Here is a 24393-nt window from a genome sequence, read left to right as displayed (position 1 = left end):
ATTGCTCTAAGTGATTAAAAAGTGACTTTTAAAATTCACACTACGTTTTTATGACATTTTGAAGCTAAATGTGAAGAAGTGTTGCTGCTTTTTTTCAGTAAGCACAACTTTACAAACCAGGCCCTATAGGTTCGTGTCCCTGTGTCAGTGAAGTAAACGTACCAAATCCTATACAAAGAATATTTTATTATAGGTAAAAGTCCTGTGTTGTCAGAGAGGTGTAGTAGCAGTCTTTGAGTTCAATACAGAAAATATGTTCAGAGTTTGAAAGCAGGAGTATTCATGCTGAAAAAAGGCTGAGCCTGCTTCCTCATGAGTGTTATTATTCATGCATTAATGTGTCAACAGTGGTTCGCTGTTGTTGTTGGCTGAATTGGAGCTTCTTTAAAATATTCACCATAGAGCTTTAACTTATGTTTATTCTATCTCTGCTACCTGACTGTTCAGGTCTATCCTTATGATGAATTACCTTCAGACGTCACGGTCAGATTAGGTTGTGGTGTGGGGAGTTCGGGGAATTCCTGCAGGTTTTATTGCACTCCTGGCAGCAGGATCAGATTCTCTAGAAAAAACATTGGTTTGATACTGGAGTTCCTCGCCCATCATTAAGTTTTATTGCTTGCTCACTGTAAACGCGGCTGGTTCAATCACATCATGTTACGGACAATATTTGAGCAAAAGATTATGTCTTAACTATAAATCTCAAATTGTCTGTGTTCATGTTTACACACCTTTTTTTACCCCTGCAGACGAATGAGTTTAGAATATGCACCTTCTGCATTCGTCGTACAAATGAAGCTTAAGCTCATGCCCTTTGCGTCCCCCTTAAATAAGATTAACAGGGTGTAATGGAACATTTTGATACGTGTTATTCTGATTCGTAACTTCTAAAATGTCACTGTTTTGGTTGGTAACCTGCAGGTGTTCAACAGATACTGTGTCATCATGATACTATGAACTTCTCATTATGTTTTATCTCAAAACCTGCAGACAAGGTCACAACTTCTGACTTCCTTTCCCCTCCCTTGGTGATATTCTCTGCAGTGTTTGCTCCTTACTGCAGGAATAAAACTCACTAAGACAATTTCATTACTCAGGGAGTCTTTATTGTTAAAACAAACTTGGTACTACATATCTCCAGAACAAGGGTCTTTAAAGTTTTCAATCTTTTTAGACAGTATCACAGGATTTTATAATTTGTATTTCAGAATTTTTTATTGTTTTAATCTTCTATATTTTAGTGTTTTATTCTTCCAACATTGTTTTATTTCTTTGTATTTGTCTCCCTCACATTTCTGTTTTATTGTCTTTTAGTTTCTTTCTTATTTGTAGAGCACTTTGTAACCCTGTTTTGAAAAGTAAACAGTTTAAATAAAGTTTATTTATAAATAAATAAAGATTATTATTATTATTATTATTATTGTTATTTATATATTTCTAAATTTATTTTTTTTTCAATTGTATTGTTATTATTATTATTAGTAGTAGTAGTAGTAGTAGTGTTAGTATTATTATTATGCATATATTCTTTTTATTATTATTATTATTATTTTTTTTTTATTATTATTATTATTATTATTATTATTATTATTATTATTATTATTATTAAATGTAGTTTCCTAGTTAAAGATGTGATTCTTGCCCCTACTTTGGTGAATAAAGTTTATGTATCTCATTGTAACATTTATTTTTCTCATCAGGGCAGATAACTGGCTTGTCGACACTGGATCAGAGCCGTCTGAGCACAATGGTCTGTCTCCTTTTGGAAAGGTCAGTATTCAGTCAAGGTCGGGCAAATCCTCCTCTAAAAGTGTAACAGGTTACAGATAAGAACTGTCTTAAAAACTTAGTGTGCTGGTTTTCTTCCAAAGTGTTTTGTTCCGCTTCAGTTTATTACAGGTATGACGAAACTGGATCACTTCCAAAGGAAAGTGTCTTTGCTATCACAGTGAAATAAAACAGCAATAAAAAAATCTCATTTTCTTCAAATATAAAAGGTTTCATTTAGTATAATGATTACTTAAAGTTGCATTATTTTTTACTGTTCATGGAGATAGATATATGATGAGTCTATAAAAGGAAATGTACGGAGGCGTGTTGCTTTCACGTGAGAAAAAAAATCTGCTTTGTTTTTCTGAATTAACGAGATAAATGTTAAACACAGTTAAACTCTGTGGGGATCTAGTAATATCAGCAATTGTCTGATTGTCTCTTGAGTCACAACGTAGCCAGCTTGAATGCATTTCAGATGCTTTGTCTTATATCAATGAAGGATGTCATATCTGCTCAGCTGATCCTGGAGAAATGCTGCAACGTGCAGCAGATCAGAACGGGCCTTACATCAAAACAACAAGTCCTGAGGTTGCTGCTTCGCAAAGCTGACAATACCATCTGTTACTTATCACACAAGTATCCCCAAATGTCTTAAACCCTAAGTCAATAAAACTGGATTAATCTGAACAACTGGGGCATGTTTACTTCCTTGTGTCGCCTTGAGGTTCAGTTGGGATCTTACAGTTGCAGTTTGTCGTTAATTCAGAAAAACAGAGCAGATTTTTTCATCTCATGTGAATGCAATACAATTCTGTAGAAACATTTTTAACACTTTAATGTCAAAAGACTTCATGTTGAAACCTGAGATTGTATTAAAATATCTTGTGCTTGCTTACAACAGCAACTGGTTATGGAAATGAACCGTCTGGGGATGCTGATCGACCTGGCTCATGTGACTGTAGCAGTGATGAACCAGGTGCTGGACATGTCTGCAGCTCCGGTCATCTTCAGCCACTCCTCCGCCTACAGCGTCTGTAAGCACAAGAGGAACGTTCCTGATGATGTTCTCAAGAGAGTGGTGAGTGTGTGTTTCAGAGTGTGTGTGTGTGTGTGTAAACTGGGTTCAGGGTCCAGAGAAGAAAGGAGGATGTTGATTGAGGAAGAATTCAAGTCTTTTAAATAACATCTACACAGTGTAAAATAAATTGCATTCAACCTCTGACCTCAGTAAATTCAGAGGAACTATCAGGAAAGTGTATTTATTGTACCAAGAGGGTTAATTTCAAGTTCAAGGTTACTTTATTCGTACGTGTAGGTAGATTTGGTTCACAGTGAGTGAGTCAGCCTCCTGTTACACAAACAAACAGCAGAGGATAAACACTTTTGTGAGATACTGTATAAAACTACGTATAAAACTACGTAAGACAATAGTGCAGCGATGAGAAGTGCAGATGATGCTGTAATAAACATGATAACAAATATGTATGTATGTAACAGAAACTACTTCACATGAGGTAGATCCTTTTTTTAATATTGACATTAAAAAGTATGCATCTTGTTATTTATTGATGGCACATTTCAAAGATCCTTAAGTAGTCAAGAAATAGTACAGAATTTGCATCTATGGCTTCACAGCTTTAACATGTGACTGGTTGATCTCACTGATGGTACCTGGGACACAGCTGGTTTTGTATCATTTGGTTTTACAAGCTTGAACTTTATAATAAGGTCAAGATGGTAGATGCTGAAAGTCAATACTGAAAGGGTCATGTCAGGTCAAATTAATTCATAAAGAACATTGAAGGACATCCAGGATCTTTTTATTCTGGTAGCTCCTGTCTGCAGTCTAATGACCACCTGTAAACCACTTTAAAAACACATCCACCTTTGCTGCTACTTCTCTGATGTAACATGCAATAAAATGCTCTTTATGCCACCAAAGGATTGAGAGAGGTGAATCAGCAGCTTGTGTCCAGTTTATCTGGTTCACCTGTGATAATAGTTTCCCAGGTTACAGCAATAAAACAGCAAATAAGAAGAGAGCCGATGTGAGGCGCTGTAAAGCAACAAACCAATAAAAATCAGTCATAACCAGGGGACGGTAAATGTGACAGATAACAGATGAGAGGTCAATACCCTCGGATACTTGTGTTGTCAGTTTGGATGCATCTCCTGGCCCTGCTCCCTGTTCCCCATTCCTGTTTTGCAATTTCAGTCTCTGCAGAGGCGCTTCTGCGTAACAAAGCAGAAATGACAGAGTGAAAACTTACTGACCCAGAAACTCAGATCTATAGGAGTGGACATGACGCTGTCTGTAACATCCTGTCTGTCCCTGCAGAGGGTTAAAGAAGGAATCGTCATGATCAACTTCTACAACGACTATGTGACCTGCAGCAAGACCGCCAAGCTCTCAGACGTTGCTGGTAAACACCTGATATGACCATGACCACTATCAGAAACATGATTGGATAGGACATTTGACCATTCTTTCATCCTTACTGCTTTCATCACAGATCACTTTGACCATATTAAGAATGTAGGCGGGGCAGGCATCATTGGATTTGGCGGAGATTATGACGGGGTTACAAGGTAAAAAGAAACACTCAAATCATGACTCAAGATGAAATAATGTAAGTAAATGGTTCTTAAAAGTAACATGGTGTTCTCTGAATGTCCACCTCACTCTCAGACTACCAGAGGGTCTTGAGGACGTGTCCAAGGTGCCCAACCTGGTGGCTGAGCTGCTGAGGAGAAACTGGACTGACACAGAAGTGAAAGGTGCTCTGGGAGACAACCTGCTCCGTGTCCTGAAAAAGACTGAGGAGGTGAGGAATACACACACCCTTACAGTACACACAACATTGAGTGCTCTGTTTTGCTCTTCAGTCTCCTGAGTATTTGTACTACTTTCTTAAAGGGGCTCTTCTATTGATTTTTACATCCATTCATGATTATAAGACTTAAAGCTCATGTAGGGAATATTTAGCTGGTTATGAAACAGGCTGAAATCAATACTGATACCTCTTTATGATTAACAAAGCAAACAGAACATCAACTATTAGCTTTGTTTATTTCTATATTGTTTTTCAACAGCCTTTAATTTTTAACCTATCCTCAGTGACCAATATCAGAATGAGATTTATGGTTAAAAAGCTCTACTCTCCCATAATACAGGACAAAATCAGGAAAGAGATTAAAGGTATCACTTTGTCCACAGGGGGGCGCCAGAATCAACAGAAACTGAAAGTTCCTCACAGGAGCTTTAAAGTCAAGATAAAGATTACAGGAGAGGTTTAATGTTACAAAGTGGGATAAAAGTAATTTTTTGCAACTGTCTTAAATTACATTATTTACAAATCAATCATTTTTTATTTATATGGCACCAAATCACAAAAAATGTTACCTGAAAACTCTTTCCAAACAGAGCAGGTCTAGACCTTACTCTATGCTCTATTATTAACAAAGACCCACGACAAGACAGGATAAGATCCAGTCCCATCTTACAGACAGGACTCAGTCTGATGTCATCTTAATCCACCATGAGCAGAGCACTTTGCAGAATTTTGCAAGTTACAGTGGCAAGGACAAACTTCCTTTAATAGGCAGAGACCTCCAGCACAACCAGACTGATGTTAGACACATATCTGCTGAGACCGAGTTGGAGAGAGGAATAGAGGGAGATGAAGAGAGAGAGAGATATGATGGTGGTGAGACAGATAGTAGTAGTTGTAGCAGCTGGAGTCTGGCACATCCACAGCAGCAGGCGGTCTACTGCGGAGACAAGGGACCTACGAGACAAGGGAGCTCAGGGACTCCAGAAGGGTTTATGGTTAGTAACTTTAATGTGTCAGGGAGAGTTAAAGTAAGTGATAGGCAGAGAGAGGAGAGAGAGCGAAAGACAGGATCCCAGTGTGTCAGTTCCCCCGGCAGTCTAAGCCTATAGCAGCATAACTAAGAGCTGGTCCAAGCCTGAGCCAGCTCTAACTATAAGCTTTATCACAAAGGAAAGTTTGAAGCCTACTCTTAAAAGTAGAGAGGGTGTCTGCTTCATGGACCCTCCCGAGTGGCAAGGACAAACTTCCTTTAACAGGCAGAAACCTTGAGCAGAACCAGACTCATGTAAGACAGACATCTGCCTCGACAGATTACTTTTTTAACCTATAAATAACAAGTAATCCAAATATTTCCCTTTTAATTGAAGAATCCTTTCAAATCAAATCTAATTACTGAATCTATTCATAATGGAGGTACTTTGGTAGCAGGTGAACCCTGTGAGAGAACACAGACACGCCTGTCACAGTGCCTCTCTGTCTGCCACCTCACACTCTTGTCTCTGTGTGTCAGGTACGTGATGCTCAGAGAAGCAAGAAGCCAGATGATGTTCCCATCCCGTACAACGAGGTGGAGAACACATGCAGGACAAGCTACGGATACCAGATCTCAGGAGCTGCCCGTCCGTTCAGCACGCTGCCCCTCGTGCTCGCACTGGTCCTCCAAGCTCTGATCACGCTCACAGCTTAATGTGTTTGATATTGATCTCACTGATATGTATGTTTGTAAGTAGAGAGATTGTCCAGGAATGCAAACAAAATCTGAAATACCAATAGTCTTCACTGCTGTCGAAAGCCTGTTTTAATGCTCTTCCAGGTTGATGATGGCATTGTAATAACAATCACACAGACAGCAGAACAATGATCATCAGGTTGGACCAAGTCGAGTTTATTGAATCATCTGTTTTTTTTTATCTCCCCATAAAACTAAAAGAAAAAAAGCTGCACAAGTTTGAATGTAATGATGTAATAACAAACACAAATGTTACCTGAATGCACACAAACAAAAACACTCTGACATCAATGTACTGAATTTTCACAGAAAACAGTCTAGTACATGTTTTATAAGAGAACAGCGCCATCTAGTGTTCAGAGAAGGCAAAGAGATGTAAAACATTTCTGAGGCTCTTTCAGCTCCACTTTGATTTGCATGTTTTTGAATTCACAGATCAGATTCTCCTCATTGGGAAAGGAGATGTAAATTCAGTAAGAGTTTCAACACATAAAAATATAACATAATTGTAATGTTTGACTGACTGTAAGACCTTCACTTAATACAAAAGCATCTGTTTGCCCGCTCAAGGTACACTTATAAACTGACTGCAATAAAAGGACACAACAGCAGCTGCTGAAGGCAGATCACTTTGTTTTTCTCGGACATGGCGGCCTTGAGGAGTTCATCTTTTCAGAGCGGTTTTACGTCACATGATGCAAAGGCTTAAATGCTTACAGGGAAATATAAGACAGGAAAGAAAAATCAGACTGTAAAGAAAAGATGAAATAATGCCCTCAGTTAAATACTGAAGGATTGAGGCACCTTGAACTTTTTGTATCATTCAAAGGGTGTTACGTCTTTGTATAGCAGCTTCAGTAGTTAATATGTTTGCAAATTCTTTGGCTACCTTCAGCTTTGGAAAATAAGCTTCATACAGTAGTTACTTTTGTAACACATACACACAAATGACACCATAATATTGGGGCAAATACTTTTAGGTGGAATATTTGGATTGAAAATGTCAGAAATGAGAGAAAAAGTCAGGCGAGTATCTGTCCCCTTATCAGTGACCAGTGCATCATTCAGCGCCCTCTAGTGTGCAACACAAGTATAACATATGACTCAACATCAGTGTGAGCCGGTCTTGTGTGTCGTTCTGCTCCTTGGGATCCTCTCCGCACTGGGACACTGCTGCCGCTGAATCAGACAGACTTAATGAAAAGTGCATGAGTTACTAATAAATGGACAAAGGGCTGCTGCTCACATGACCTGCTGCTGCAGCACAGCTCAGTGAGCTCCACACAGCTGAGCAGTGAGACGCTTTCTGTCCTGGCTCAAGTTAGAAAAAGTGTGACGACAGAAATATTAAGTTTTCTTATTTTGTCTAAATAAGATAAAGAAGGCCTCTTTGTTTCAGTGCATTATCTGAATTCACGTGAGAAAAAATGTCACTACAGTAACTGTTTCAAGAAGACACAGGTTTCTTGCTGAATGTAACAGACGTGGAGCTTTTACTGTAATCTTTGCAACAAGGCTCATGCAAGTTCTTGAGCTGAGTAATAAAAAGCCTGTGACTCATACAGAGTGAAGGATGATGGTCGACTGTCTGTGCAGTAGAGGTATGTCTACAGAGAGAAGGAGGGATAATCCAAGTCTGTGTGAAGGAGGACAAGGAGGGTAAACAGTTAAGATACGACCGCTCTCGGCGTGTCGTTCTCCTGTCCTTGTGCGTCACTGTCTGACAGCAGAGGCGGATGATCCGGCACAGCAATCCTATAAGGCAAATTATCTTTAGTTAACATCTTCCTGGTGGCAGAGACCAGGCGGGAATAGTTATCCGGGTTGTATTCCGACAGAGGAGGCCGGCTGCACAGTAATGGCAGGTTGTCCCCAGGCCGGGACAGGAAGAGAGGAGGTCTCCGCTGACTCTCGCCCTCCTTCAGAGAGTCCGGGAGCCGCTTGCGTTTGCTTTCAGGTAAGAGCATGATGCAGAGAACGGAGAGCACGGCGAAGGAGGCGAAGATGACGTGGTGGAGGAAGTAGCCGCCATTGTTTTGGAGCTCCATTAAGGAGGAGGCGGCCATGCCGACGCAACCCGCTGCCAGGACCAGACCAAGGCATCCACCTCTGACAGAGGAAAAAGAAGAAGAGGAGGAGACATCAAATCTTCAGCAGGTTGCATACAGGTGTAGCATGAGCAGATATTACATTTGATACCTTGTTTTTGCCTTTTTCGGTGTTGCTTTACTCTCCAGCTTCCTACCCTGACTTTAGCACATAGCTCCAACGCTATTAGACTCTTCAGGATATTTGAAAATAATTGATCAGAAATTTGTAGTTTTATTTATTTTAATAAGCTAAATAAATAAGTAGGGTCACTGAACACTAACTCTGTCTCAGCAGATGTTTCTCTAACATGAGCCTGGTCCTGCTCAAGGTTTCTGCCTGTTAAAGGAAGTTTGTCCTTGACACAATGGGATCCTATCTTTCCCTCTCTCTCCTCTCTCTGCCTGTCACTTACTTTAACTCTCCCTGTCCCATTAAAGTTAGTAACCATAGACCTTCCTGGAGTCCCTGAGCTCCCTTGTCTCGTAGGTTCCTCTGGATCTCTGCCGTAGATGGCCTGCTGCTGTGGATGTGCCAGACTCCAGCTGCTACAACTACTACTATCTGTCTCACCACTATCATTTCTCTCTCTCTTCATCTCCCTCTATCCCTCTCTCCAACACGGTCTCAGCAGATGTGTGTCTAACATGAGTCTGGTCCTGCTGGAGGTTTCTGCCTGTTAAAGTAAGTTTGTCCTTGCCACTGTAACTTGCTAAATGCTGCAAAGTGCTCTGCTCATGGTGGATTAAGATGAGATCAGACTGAGTCCTGTCTATAAGATGGGACTGGATCTTATCCTGTCTTGATGTTGGGTCTTTGTTAATAATAGAACATAGAGTACGGTCTCGACCTGCTCTGTTTGAAAAGAGTCTTCAGATAACATTTGTTGTCACTATGTAAATAAAGATTGATTGATTCAAACAGGGGTAACATGGTTCATTTGAACAACTGATACACACTCAAAGTTAGCTAACTCAAAGTCAAGCACCTGATTCACCTCTGGGTTCATTTCTAAAACAGTTTCATCGCTTTGATAATTTTGTAACTTACCGAACCACAGTCGGCATCACCTCAGAGGCAAAGAAGACACTCAGCATGGCGAGGGCTTGAGAAAACAGCAGACCCACCACAGAGAGCACCAACACCAGTCCTCCACGCAGGTCTGACATGTAAAGAGAGAACACATTAACACTGTGATATCCCTACAGACCCATTATTACTATTAGCTACACAACAAATGTCTTCAAGGAATCATTTTGTGCCCTCAAGTGATAAAGTAAAACATGCTGATGTGGCTTACACTGAGTGAGGGCGAGCAGCAGCAGTGATGACAGTCCTGTGATGATGGCGGAGAGCAGCAGCATACCACGCCGACCAAAATGATTGACAGACACACAGATGAAGATGCAGGCGAGCGCTCCGGTGATCACCCGGAGGAAGTAGCTGAAGTAGAAGTTTGTGGAATAACTGTGCAAGTTTCTTGTGAAGCAGTACTGGACACCTGTTCCAATGAACCTGGATGAGAGACAAGACAGACTATGATGATACTCGTCTCTCTAAAAAGCAAAAATTTTAAGTTGATTTAATGTTGGAAGCTTTACTTTTTCACCAAAAGAATAAAAACTCACAGGGTGAAACTGAGGATGAGACAGTTCTTCCAGATGACACGAGTCCGACGCAGCTCCAGAACTGAGAAGTACATCGGCTGACTGTCTTCTCCGTACGCCGAGTCAATCTCTGTGAACACAGGGGGAACAAAAACATGAGGAACTCTGTGTATCAGTGTCATTGCAGTTCCAGTAAATCAATATTTGGATTCAGAAAAGTCTGAGAACTTACTTTAAATGACACGGTAAGGTAAGGCTCCAAAAATGTCAAATTTAAGTGAAGCTACATTGAAAGTCCTTTGTTTTAGTTTGAGTCATCCTAGACTCTCAAAGAGAAACTTAGTGTCATTAAAAACCTGATCTTTCCTGACCTCCAGAGATTTAACCTTTCACACTTATACAATGAAGAACAGGCCCCGGTCACAGCACTGTTCAAGTCAGTTACAGGTTCAACAAAAGAGGTTCAGCTCACACCCTCAGTGACATTAGGTGTGGTCAGCTGTGAACTTCAACAGAGGGGGCTGTGTTGGTGTTCCTCTTTTAGTATTTGCATGTCAAACTTTCTAACAATGGACACTTATTCTCTCCTCCTCCTCCTCCTCTTTATCACTGACTTTTTCAAATGTGAACGTAAGATAAGATGATCCTTTCTTTGTTGGGGAAATTAACAGTCACAGCAGCAAAGTGAACAGTGCAAACATTACAATAAAGAGCATATAAGATAGACATTATTAAATTACTATTAGTTAAAGTAAAACAGTTTATCCTAAGAAAAACATGTACAGAACCAATAAATAAATTGACAGTGAATTAACAAGTAGTAAAGACATCTGACAGAACGAATAAGATGTGCATGTCTGTATTGCTCATGTTGAGAAGTGAGATGAAGAGAATAAGTAGCTAGATGTTTCCCTGTCATTTTGCACGCTTGTATAGCTTCTGAAATGTCAAATAATAAAGATCATTCCAGGAGCAAGTTCAGCAGAACACTGGAATAAAAATTAACATTACTCATGAGTCAAAATGTTTTTCTATTAATGACTAATGTCTGAATCATTTCTTTTAGCACAAATGCCCAAATTTCCACAGATTTAGCATTTGAATTACTAGAAATTTCCACTGATGTGTTTTGTATAAATGTTAACTGAGTGAACTTTGAGTTGGTTTGGTTTGTTTAGACAACATGTGACATCTAAAGACGTGTTGTGGCTTTGGAATATATCAAATAAAGTCTAATCATCAAAGTTATCTGTAATTAAGATAACTTATTTAGAGTCATGTGGGATTAACATGCAGTAAAATGCAAGAATAAATGTGAGGATATTCATATACATATGAATATATTTAATCTAAATATAATCTTATATATATATACCTACATTTATACATTTTTTGTACGTTTTAATGAGTTTCTGTGCAGGAAAAAAATATGAAATATAAAATAAATTAAACATACATATATTTAAATTTAATAAAAAAGTATATTATCATACTAAAATATAATTCATAACATATAAGGTTAAATTTGAATTCAAGACTATTTACAAATTTAAATGTATATATATTTATATACAGTATATATATGTGTATTTTATATATTTGTTATATCTAATCTAATTTATATATATATAAAATACACACTTGGTTTATTTCCCCCATATTTTAACACTTTTCTCAATTTAAATTTATTTATCAAGGGTGTGTGTGTGTGTGTGTGTGTGTGTGTGTGTGTGTGTGTGTGTGTGTGTGTGTGTGTGTGTGTGTGTGTGCGCGTGTGTGTGTGCGCGCATATATACCTGACAGGAGGGTTTCTCCAGGGTAGATCTCATCTCGTAGACAGACTCCGTTCCTGGTAGAGAACTCCTGCAGGCTCCTCTTCGCCTGAGGGATCTGAACTGTAGCCAGCAGCCAGCGAGGAGACTCCGGAAACACTGAAGCACAGCTGAAAGAAAACAACTGTGATATCATATCTGAGGGAGATACGGAGCTCAGACATTCAGACATTCTTTGTAATGTTGGTACAGAGGATGAGAAGATGAACAGACTGTTTTTACAGTGTTTTTAGTGAATACATAAACAGAGTCTTAATGGTGTTCATAATGATTTTACGAGCAACAGGGCATCAATAAAATGTGTGATGACATGTAAGAGCAGTCGTAGCTGCTGTGTGCCAAGACAAATAATTAAATTGCCTTCTATGCCTCACCACACACACACATACAGGGGTTCACGTATACCCTCCACCTGTTTCCTCCTGACTCACCACCAATAGGAAAGCAGCAGGAGCAGAGGCAAAGTGGCCACAGCCTGGAGAATGGGCCAATCGCGGCACAGCACAGCGATGCCCGGCAACAGCAGCTCGGCAAACACGGCGAAGAAGCCGCTGATCATGGCGACCATGAGACGATGAGGAGGGTCACACAGCTCGAGCCCTGAGAGAGCGATGGGAACAGAGAGAGAGGAGACAGATAGCATCAACACAAGGCTGAAGCAAGACGAATACATCAGTCCACAACGAATCCATTTCCTGTCAGCACATGAACCTCTTCACACTCAAAGCCACTGTGAAGGTATGGTGCACCACATGTTGTTGTTGGATGATTCAGATGTCATGTAAACACAGGTCACAACCTCAGTACGCTTTAATACATTAAATAACATAAAGGGCGTTAAGGATTCTTCTCAGGTCAAATTAACGGCAAGGCAGGAAAATCACCACGTATCACCTTGTATATTAATTACAACAGATTTATTCTATTCATGTAATTTACTGTTTTCATAATTAAGAGCACACTTCCTGCCAAACCACAGCTAACATCACATTTTCACATCACATCTTCAAGTACCATTTCATTCTAGTTTATTCTATTCTATCTTATCTTATTTTGATGAAAGTTATATGATTTTTTTTTATTTTATTATATCCTATTTAATGTTTATTTTTATGATAGTTATCTGATCTAATCTCAGGTAATTCTAATTTATTCTAATCTACTTTATTTTATGTTACTTTATTTTTCTGGCATTTATCTGATCTTATTTTATTTTATTTCATTCTTTTTGATTGTACATTATTTTAATTTATTCAATCTTATTTGATGTAATTTTTTTCTGGTATTTATCTGATTTTATTTCATTACATTTTATTCAATCCTTTATAGATGTCATTAAAAAATTTTTTATCTTATTTTATTTTTCTGGCATTTATCTGATTTTTTTTGTATTGTATTATATTTGATTCTATGTTAGTTTGTGTTATTTTATTTATTATATCTTATTGTATTTAATTTAATTGTATTCTCTCTTATTTATATATTTTTTTCTGGTATTTATCTGATTTTATTTTATTTTATCCTCTCTTAGTTTCTGGTATTTATCTGATCTTACTTAATTTTTTTAAAAGTATTTCATATCAATTTTCTTTATCTTGTTTTAGTCTTGTATAATTGTACCTATTGTTGTTGTTTTCTGTCTCTTTTCTTTTGTGAAGCACTTTGGCCTGCATGCTTGAATGTATGAAAGGTGCTGTATAAATAAAGAGAAGTTGAGTTGAGAGAAATTTCCCATAAAACTAGTATCCTGTATGCTCCAGTTATTAAAGCATTAATGTTCCTCTGGTTTCTCCTGTATTAATAATTCTTTCCATGTGTACTCAGAGGAAGCTGCAGGGCAGTGGTACCTCTTGTAAAATGTTTTAATTTCCTTTGACCTGGAGTCGACTTTCTTCTGTTATTACACGGTTTTCACACAGTAAGGATAAAAATGTGCTTATGTCTGTGAAAAAATAAATGAAAGGATCAACGGTCTTAGATAGAGCTACCCGGGGATAGAGTTCTCTGATCCTTGTGTACTGATATAAACTTGTCTGAGAGAGTGACCAGCTGTGTGAGCTTCTCCTGAACTTTGACCTCTTTCCTCTCCAAGCTCTGAGAGGAAGGAGGGGGGAGAGAGGAAAAATGAGAAGCTCACTTCCTGCTCATTTCCTTGCCTTGAGTTTTTGTCCTGCTATTGTGCTCTCTTCTCTAAGGACGAGCAGCGCTGGCAGGACATCACTGAGTAACATTTCTCCTGGGCCCCAATCCCACCCAGCTCAACCCTAACAAAACAAAATCTGGATCCAATCTTATCCTGACCTTGCTGGAATGTACCTCGTACCATCTCCTCCTACACAGGAATGTGTGATGTTTCTAAACATGCTAACAGAACTACTCTCCTGTCCTGCCCTGTGCCGCCTCACTGCTGTTTAGGACAGTAAAAAGAAACATGCAGTATCAGTTTAACTTTGTGTCTCTACCAGTCAGAGACGTCTTATCAGAAAGACATTCACACCGGAGGAAGAAGACTAAAGATTCATTACTTGCAGTGGAGTTATAAATATGAGACCCCCTACAGGAGGAAGAGGAGGAGGAAAGAAACACCAACCAGCTGCCTGCTGTCAGTCAGAACTCAACACTACACATCTCTACAAGTCTGTCACACACATTCCTGAAGTGTTGATACTTATGTAGTTCATATTTTCAGATATTGAGGGAGTAATTCAAGCAGATGGCCTAAAGTTAATCCAATAAGACAACTTATTTCCAAAGAAACTAAGGAGCTACAGTACATCCCAATTTTTAAGAAAACCTACTGCTGGTATACAGTTTATATCTCATAATTTTGTGTCTATTATTTATTACAGTTTTCTATTTACAGGAAAGGATTACTGAAGAAATATATGTTGAAAACTTTAAATTACTGTCTATTAAAATCCTAAAACCAATATAATTGTTAGTTGTTTTTATTAAAGATGCCATTTTTAACTAAAAGCCATTTAATGCCTTATTATTTTATTGTACTTTTACGGTATTTATCTGACCTTATTTTATTTTATTTTATTTTATTTTATTTTATTTTATTTTATTTTATTTTGTAAAATGTTTCTGGCACTTGATCTCATTTTATGTTATATAATTTGATTTTTATTTTATTTCCCTGGTAATATCTGAGGTTATTTCATTTAAAAGGAAAGGATCTCTGAGGACAACATGTCGATAGTTCAAATTTCTGTCTATTAAACTCCTAAAACCCATATAATTGCTTTGTTTTTTTAAGTGCAACTTTAACTAAAAGCAATTTATTGCCTTTGTTATTTTATTTTATTGTATTTTTCTGGTATTTATATGATCTTATTTAAAGTGATTTTATTTTTTGTTCATTTGTTTTAATTTATTAGAATTGTTTTTATTTATTTTTATTTACAGGAAAAGATTACTGAAGAAATGTATGTCGAAAGTTAAAATTGCTTTCAATTAAAATCCTACAACCCATATAATTGTTAGGTTTTTTAAAGATGTCAATTTTAATTTAAAGCCATTTAATGCCTTTGTTATTTTATGTTATTTTTCTGGTATTTATTTGATTTTTTTTTATTTACAGGAAATGATTACTGAAGGAAAGCATGTTGAAAACGTTAAATTGCTCTCTATAAATATACTAAAGCCCATATAATTGTTACGTTTTTTTAAAGATGCCACTTTAACTACTAGCCATTTAATGCCTTTACATTTTGTCATTACTTTTCCATACAGTGTTTGTTGCTGAACACAGTAGCAGGGTCTCCTAATCCTGCACACGATGCAGTCTGCCTTGAAACACACTGGGGAGGCAGAGGACACAATGCAGCATGTAATCCAGTGTTTCCTGTATTTTGTTTTTCTAAACTACTCTACCGTGTGCTCCATGGAGTCAGATCCTGTTTGCAGTTGTTATTGCTTCTAGTTATCATCACGACAACGGAGGACTGTTTGACTAAGTTGTTCATAGACAAACCCGTCGCTCTTCTGTTGCATCTCTGGTAGGGTAGCTGCTTCAGGAGAGAGCTGTGGTTATCGTTTTCACCAGAACGGAAATGTTGAAAGATTATAACTTTAAAAATCAAATGACGGATAAAAATGTCTCCACAAGGGTTGAACTGTAGAGACCAATGCAGCTGTGAGCAGCTCCTGTTTCCTTTCTATATATTGCATCCTAGGAGAAGAGAAATGACTTATGTGGATGTGATAGCAAATGCTGATGCGAAATGCATCGGTTGGAAGAAGAAGAAGAAGAGAGTGGTTGTTGTGCACAGAAGAATGACTGCTAGGTTCCCCCTCAATATTCCCATTTCTACTGCTGTACTTTTAAGTGTAAGTGTTAAAGAGCATTATGATAAATTGTTGGCTCCAGATTGTGAGTTTCGAGCCTCTTGTATTTCTTCCAAATCAAATTCAGTTGAAAATATTCCTCTGCTGAGAAGACAAGATTACATAATCTGTTAATCAAACTGAATTGCCTTTTAGCTCATCACTGAGCAAACAAGAGCTGTGGCTGCTGTGGATTCAAAGGTCAGGAGTCAGTCTAGAGATGACAAATAGTAATGTTTAAATGTTGACTGCAGACTCCTGAGCTGCATGAAGATAAGGAAGGAGGAAAGAGATAAAAACAGCAGCAGAGTTTGTTCTTTCTTATGAGATGAAAATAGAGAAAAGTCTTTCTTGCAGGCCTTTGCAGTTTCACCAACAGGCGGGGGGGAAATGTATTTCTCCAGTCAGGGGGTTGTGTGTTTTATCAAAGGTAGCTTTTGTGTGTTTTCTGTGCATCCCCTGTATCTGTATGTTTAGTATCTAGATAGCAAAAGGAGCGTAATCTGAGTAACTTCATCAGTGACAGAATGATAGAAGAGGATCATTTACATCTTTCAGACACAGTTAGAGAAACAGTAAGTCTTTAAAGAGGAGATGGAAACTTATTACGGATAACCTCCTAAGCTATACTTGGTATAATGTATCCACATGATACCGTGGGGTTTCATCCTGTCTTTATATACAGTATTTATCTCTCTATCTGAATCAGTTTACTGTTTGTTTGTTTTCACTGAGTGCAGCACTTAAATTGTGACTTCAGAGTGCTCAGCTGCTGCCAGTCTCCGTGTACAAGCTCAGGAATGTCCTCATAAGCAACTAGTGTGACAGCATTTTATACCAGTAAGGAAATCACAAGACCTCAACTAATTACACTTCCCATTATGTAAAAATTACTGTAGAGATCTTAACGTCAAGTTCCCCATGGCTGGAGAGACACCACCCTGTTGAGGGTTGTTCCCTTGATGGACATATAATATCCTATAATGATGTATTTGGTGGGTACTTCATTAGGCACGTCTACCGGTCAGGGTCCGGGAGGCAGACACCCTCTCTACTTTTAGGAGTAGGCTCCAAACTTTCCTTTTTGATAAAGCTTATAGTTAGAGATGGCTCAGGCTTGGACCAGCTCTTAGTTATGCCGCTATAGGCTTAGACTGCTGGGTGAAAAGACACACTGGGATCTTGTCTCTCCCTCTCTCTACCTGTCACTGTCTTTAAGTCTTCCTGTTCCATCAAAGTTACAATCCATAAACCTTTCTGGAGTCCCTGAGCTCCCTTGTCTTGTAGGTTCCTCTGGATCTCTGCCGTAGACGGTCTACTACTACTATCTGTCGCACCACTATCATCTCTCTCTTCATCTCCCTCTTTTCTGCCTGTTAAAGGAAGTTTGTCCTTGCCACTGTAACTTGCTAAATGCTGCAAAGTGCTCTGCTCATGGTAGATTAAGGTGAGATCAGACTGAGTCCTGTCTGTAAGATGGGACTGGATCTTACCCTGTCTTGATGTTGGGTCTTTGTTAATAATAGAATATAGAGTACGGTCTAGACCTGACTCCAGCAGAGTAAGCAAATGACTCAGGGAATCCAGGCAGGAATTCCAAAGCTCTCTACAACATGAACTGAGGATGTGTTGCTGGATGGTATAAGGAGGCTGAATGAGGTTGCAGAAAGCTGAACACATAGATAGGTATTATGACTTCAACATGTGTGCAGGTTACTCACTGGCAATGTAAGAGGATAAAAAAACCCCGGCAAGCATGGCACCCTGAGAGAGACGCAGAAGCAGGAACACCACCGCACTGTTGGACAAGCAGACGACCACCCCCAGCAGACTGGACAGACTGAGAGAGAGGAGGAATACTCTGCGACGACCCAACCTGAGAACACACAACGATGTGTAGTTAGACAACACTGTGATCTTTACTGAATACATTAGTTCATTTAAAAAAAAAACTATCAAACTAAAACGTTTGTAATGTCACTAACTTACAGTATTTTTCCTAATAGTGGTGCTGTTTAATGTTTGAATTATTATAATGAATACTAACCAGTCGCACAAGGTACCAAGCAGGATGTATCCCAGAATCCATCCTGCCATGAAGCAGATGTGCTGCAAAGGGATTTTCCAGTAGTCACGGCACACCAAATTCCACTGCAAAAGAAAGACAAAGACTTACATTGACATAATCTAAGACTGAAAATAACCAACAACTCAATATTAACTTTACAAATAAGGTCTCTGCAACAGGGTCATCGCTGTTTGATGAAGCTAATGTGAAGTGAATTGCTGTACACCATATAGACGTATAGATCCAAGGGTTAAACAGTGTTGTCTTATTGCATAACTAATAAAGCTGGACCATATCCTGAACTCCTGACAAATCCAAAGAAAGACTAAACAAATAACATGTCAGTCTACCTCTACATACTCTCTGACTTCACTATCCTCTCTGTGGTTTTCAGCCTCAGGCCTGCTGGTTCACAGTGAGGACTTGAACCTTAAAAACAGGTCACAAATATTTAGTTTGATTCCTAGAATAGGCTCGGTGATTGCTTAAGCATCTGTTGCAGAGTGAAAATGACACGCATTTGTTGGAGCTATTTTCAGCAGCCTAGTAAACATTTGGTGCTGGAGTGAGTACTTGTGGCTGCAGGATGGTGTTTCTGAGGTAAAAATAAACTACTAGAGAGCACATGTTTGGTGTAATGAATGAGCAGGTGTGAGTCAGTGGCGTGTTTCTGTAGTTTTGGGTATGATGGAGGTGTGTGGCACCAAAGGATTGAGCAAAACTCAAGCTTTGGTTAGGGTTCTGTTCGAGAAGAAATATGGAAAATTTTAATTGTTTGAGTGTAAGATAAAAGTGTCACATTGAAAACAAAACCCATGTTTAACTCGTCCTGATTTTAGTATCATCAACATGTGGTGAGGGCGGACAGCTTTGTGTCAATTTACACTCATAATCTGATATTTCCTCTGGGTGGGGGAACAATATGTTCTCATTAGCACCATGATAATCTAATTTCTGCTGAGTGACGTTATTAGCAACATTTTAGTCCCGGTCTGCAGAAACAAGCGGCTACAGTGAACGCAGAGAATCAAACCAAAAACTTGTGAACATAAATGCACGAAGCTTACTTTATATAAAAGCTCATATGATTTTATTATAGTTGAATGATAACCTACTGCTCACTCAGAGGCTTTAAAAAGGTACAGGAGGAAATTCCCAGCTTGCTTCATTTATCCTAATTGAACAATGTAGCATGCTGAGAATAGCAGACTAAGGGTCAAGTCTCAAACAGAGAGATTTCTGTGAGGAAGAAAGAATGTAGATCATGTCCTCTCTAAGTGAGTTAAGATGTCTGCTGACAGTTTTATTAAATTACACTAAAGTAGGTCTCAAAGTAGAGCGCTCCAGCAGCTCTTCTTCTTCTTGTGCATGGTCAGTACCAGTCACTGAATGTGAGGAAGTTATCCTCCACTCCCTTCTCCCTCTTTGAGTATTTATCTAAAGGTCTGAAAACCCTCATGATGTCCACAGTGGAGGGTTTTGCATGTTCACTTGTCCTCGGTTATTTTCTGTGGCATATTTACTTATAATACACATACGTTTTTGAGTTGACACACTTCAACAGTGATTGTGGTTATCTAAAAATATTAATTTCAGGATTTGCAGGACGAGCCACGACTGTTTAGCATGCCTCCATCACCAAAAGTCTCTTTGAGCATTTAAACATCATAGCTACAAAGTTTTTGATCAAAGCATCAAGGTTAATTGTAGTAGACTTTCACAAAAAGGAGATCTTGGACTGTTAACCAGATCCAGCAAAACAACCCACATCACCCCCATCCTATTCTCCTTACATTGGCTTCCAATCAAATCCAGAATACAGTTTAAGATCCTAATATTAACATATGAATCAATCCATCATCAAGCACCCTTATATCTCTCCTACCTGCTCCACCCTCACATCCCCAGTAGACCCCTCAGGTCCTCAGACCAGGGTCTGCTTGCCGTGCCTCGTGTGAGGCTAAATTCTAAAGGTGACCTTGCATTTGAGCATGTGGCTCCATCTCTCTGGAACAATCTTCTGCCCTAAGTGCGCTGTGCTGATTCCACTGAGACTTTTAAAAAGCACCTGAAGACACACTTGTTTGTCATGGCTTTAGACCATCTTATGTAATTTGTTATTTTGTCTGCTTTCATTATTGTCGTATTTATTGCACATTGTATTTGTCTTGTTGATTTTGAAACTGTGAGCACTTTGTGACTATGCTCTGTGAAAGGTGCTGTACTAAATAAAGTTTACTTACTTACTTACTTACTTACTTACATACTTACTTACATACTTACTTACATACTTACATACTTACTTACTTACTTACTTACTTACTTACATACTTACTTACATACTTACTTACATACTTACTTACATACTTACATACTTACTTACTTACTTACTTACTTACTTACTTACTTACTTACATACTTACTTACATACTTACTTACATACTTACTTACTTACTTACTTACTTACATACTTACTTAGTTACTTACTTACTTACTTACTTACTTACTTACTTACTTACTTACTTACTTACTTACTTACTTACTTACTTACTTAATTACATACTTACTTACTTACATACTTACTTACTTACTTACTTACTTACTTACTTACTTACTTACTTACTTACTTACTTACTTACTTACTTACTTACTTACTTACTTACTTACTTACTTACTTACATACTTACTTACTTGGACCTATGAAAATAAATACTTTACATATAGACGACAAAGGTTTTCAAAAAACAATTTCCCCTTTTTAAAACTATTTCAGATTCCTATAAGTACTATCCTATTTAAAGATCCTCTCCCATACCACTACATAACACATAACTATTATCTTTTAACAGTTGTACAGATGTAAAATTGTTGCTATCTTCACTGTTTAATTTAGCTCGGTGAACTGAAGAAATGCTAATCTAAAATCAAGCCGTGAAACAGAAACAGAGCAGAGCCTTTTCCATGAAGCTGTTTTCTCTTGTGATTTCACCTATTTGAGTTGTCTTCTTCCTCCTTTAGGACACTTTTTGTCTTGACAGGATAAAAACAGAGACAGGAAGTGTAGGAAGAAGAAAGTGGGGAATGACCCTAAGAGGAACCAGTGATTGCTGTAACTGTAGCCTCCATACATGGGGCGTGCTCTTTAACCACTGAACTCGAGGTCTCCTCACTTTCAATACAAAATAAAACAGTAATAAAATGTCTGACTCCTGCCACGCTATCAGTTAGTGCTGCTCTGATGTTGTCCGATATTGTCACATGATAATTTACCACTTATACGCTCTTCTTTGCTCTCTACCACGGTTGTTAGTTTCAGTCATCACATTTCTATTTTCTGTGGAGAATTCTTCTCTTGGATAAATTGTTTGATTTTGTAGCATCGACTTCAATAGTTTCTGATACTTGATTCAGCCAGTGACCTCTTCTCCCCTGCTAATACTTCACAGTGGTTTTAAACTTCGTGCAAGATCGGATTTTAATTGAGATTTACCTCAGAAGACTGCTGAAACTAAAAACACTACACAAAGGATGCAGTCAGGGTCCGGGAGGCAGACACCCTCTCTACTTTTAAGAGTAGGCTTCAAACTTCCCTTTTGGATAAAGTTTATAGTTAGAGCTGGCTCAGGCTTGGACCAGCTCTTAGTTATTATACTATAGGCTTAGACAGTCAGGGGAACTGACACATTGGGATCCTGTCTCTCCTCTGTCTGCCTGTCACTTACTTTAACTCTTCCTGTCCCATTAACCATAGACCTTTCTGGAGTCCCCGAGCTCCCTTGTCTTGTAGGTTCCTCTGGATCTCTGCTGCTGTGGACGTGCCAGACTCCAGCTGCTACAACTACTACTATCCATCTCACCACTATCATCTCTCTCTTCATCTCCCTCTATCCCTCTCTCCAACACGGTCTCAGCAGATATGCATCTAGCATGAGTCTGGTCCTGCTGGAAGTTTTTCTGCCTGTTAAAGGAAGTTTGTCCTTGCCACTGTAACTTGCTAAATGCTGCAAAGTGCTCTGCTCATGGTGGATTAAGATGAGATCAGACTGAGTCCTGTCTGTAAGATGGGACTGGATCTTATCCTGTCTTGATGTTGGGTCTTGGTTAGTAATAGAACATAGAGTACGGTCTAGACCTGCTCTGTTTTGGAAATATTCTTCAGAGAACATTTGTTATTTGAAATGACAGGAGGGTTTATGCACAAAATGAAGGTCTTAAATCAGGATTTTGACTCAGTGTTGCTTTTCCACACAGGGTGACAGTTTAGAAAGCAAGACCGATCTTTAGGTTTCAGAACGATACCTGTATTTTTGTTGAGGCATACTCAACAAAAGTGAAATCCAAAATCTTTAGCATTATTTGCCAAAGAGGAGGAGTGGTCAGGAGAGGATCCTCGCTAACATAAACACTTATGAGAAAAGAGATCAAGTCCTCTGTTATGCTTATGCAATGTTGTCAAACAAGTGTATCTCAAGGTGATGAGCGTTACTATAATGTTCTCAATTTTTTCCTTTATTACGTTTTTTCCGCTGTCGCAGTGAATGATGTCATGGCAGAGGAAGCTGTTGTTGTGGACGGAGGTGTTCAGGGTCTCAGGAAGGAACATGGAGGCCTCAGACTTCCCAGCGCCACAGCTCGTCATGAGGGGAACAGAGGAAAAGTATCCTCACTGCCAGTATCTATTTCCTCAACGCCATGATACACAGAGAATACTCTAAGGAGAACTTTAGGGGTAATTATATATTGTATAACGACCTCATCCTGTTTGTTAGAACTCCTCTCTGCAGGAACAATGAGGGCAGAGGTGAAGAGACTTTACACCTACTATTGAGCACCATGTAATACACACGTGAGCTCTGATTATCAATATTTGCAGACTGGGATGGATCCCTGAATGCAGTAAGTCCAATGCAACAGACAGAGGTGAAGATAAACAGGTTCCTGCAGCTTATCATCACATGCAGCTGCACAACGAGACCTAATCACACTAAACCCATCGGCCATGAGTGAGTAAAAAAGGGGATCTAGATTCACCTGAGTAACTTATCAGGAGTCAAAGGAGATCTGATGCAAACCTCAAGTCTATCTTTTAGTTTACATGCTTGAACTTTAGAACTTAAAAGAGCTGTAGAAGTTAAGCTGTTAACTTCTGACCCCGGGAAGCACAGCCAGACAGCAGATGAGTGAGAGCTGAGTGAGTTTGAGCTGCATTCAACATGAGCAAATATTGACAGCATGCTGTGAACAGCCCTCTTCATGGCCACACATGCTTCCAGCAGAGATAAACTGCTTTTAATGAGCGGAAACTGGAACAAAGCCAGTCCAGAACCACCTTCCTGGAGCAAAGCCAAAAAATTAAAGTAGTTATCAAAGGGACCAACAGAGAAATAGTTCCTGGTGTCAGACAGGCCCGTGTAAAGTCAGTTCATTTGTACTCCCTGATTAATGGTGAGGTCAAATGTGGATGAAAGGAAAAACATAGAACCTAGACTCACTGCTGTTTTATTGCTCCTTCATCTTTTGGGAATTTGAAATGTACCTGAACACATTTTACTTTACTGAACTTCATCAAAGTGTCCTTAGAGAGATCCAAACTGAAACAGATTTGAATGATGAGCTTCACTTGCTTACCTCGGTGACAAAGTTGCTCTCGAGCCCCGCTACATGGGCGTACTCCCACCCTTTGGTGCAGGAGACCCTCTCTCTGGGCACATTCACAGAAAAGTCCGAGATGTTGGGGGGGTACTTGAACAGCTCACAGTGACTGAGCCCGGATCCGTTGATCCAGGGGATGGTGAAGTTGAGGTATCCCTGAGAGGTGAAATTGCTGAGGAGGAAAGTTGAAGGCAGGAGGTGTGGGTCTGGTTTGCAGTGGTACGAGTCCGGGATCAGGGTGTAAAACACGTCGGTGAACAGGTTCAGCATGACAGCGAAGTTTGGGAACCAGCTGAAAACAACCACGATCCGGTTGTAGCGTCCATACCCGCCGGTGTGAGGGAAAATCTTCGTCTCATAATCCATCTGAAAGCGAGAGTTCGGGGTGGTGGTGGACGCGTCCGGGGCCATTGCGCGGTGAGTGCGCGCACTGCACAGCCGCGCGGCGCAGCAGCAGGTAATGCGCGAGAGGAGGAGG

The 24393-nt window shown here is 39.2% G+C and overlaps 2 protein-coding genes across 3 annotated transcripts in view; one reads left to right on the top strand and one right to left on the bottom strand.

Annotated features, from left to right (window-relative positions):
• Positions 1 to 6981, top strand: part of dpep1 (dipeptidase 1) — a 12121-nt gene extending 5140 nt beyond the window's left edge. For both annotated transcript variants that reach the window (XM_034680457.1, XM_034680456.1), the window contains 6 exons: positions 1701 to 1770; positions 2675 to 2851; positions 4112 to 4196; positions 4287 to 4362; positions 4463 to 4598; positions 6118 to 6981. In XM_034680457.1, coding sequence (XP_034536348.1) covers positions 1701 to 1770; positions 2675 to 2851; positions 4112 to 4196; positions 4287 to 4362; positions 4463 to 4598; positions 6118 to 6294 — 721 coding nt within the window. In that variant the 3' untranslated portion in view covers positions 6295 to 6981. The remainder of the gene's footprint in view (positions 1 to 1700; positions 1771 to 2674; positions 2852 to 4111; positions 4197 to 4286; positions 4363 to 4462; positions 4599 to 6117) is intronic.
• Positions 6381 to 24393, bottom strand: slc22a31 (solute carrier family 22 member 31). Its single transcript, XM_034680455.1, has 9 exons — positions 23892 to 24393; positions 18243 to 18346; positions 17917 to 18071; positions 12295 to 12463; positions 11828 to 11973; positions 10053 to 10161; positions 9725 to 9939; positions 9475 to 9586; positions 6381 to 8445 (listed from the first exon to the last, which is right to left on the bottom strand). Exons 1-9 carry the CDS (start codon positions 24324 to 24326, stop codon positions 8004 to 8006), a joined length of 1887 nt encoding a protein of 628 aa, XP_034536346.1. The 5' UTR covers positions 24327 to 24393; the 3' UTR covers positions 6381 to 8003.

Source organism: Notolabrus celidotus, chromosome 3 (genome assembly GCF_009762535.1).
Source record: "Notolabrus celidotus isolate fNotCel1 chromosome 3, fNotCel1.pri, whole genome shotgun sequence".
Taxonomy (NCBI): Eukaryota; Metazoa; Chordata; class Actinopteri; order Labriformes; family Labridae; genus Notolabrus; species Notolabrus celidotus.
Note: the sequence above shows the minus strand (reverse complement) of the source record. Positions and strands in the feature narration are given on the sequence as shown.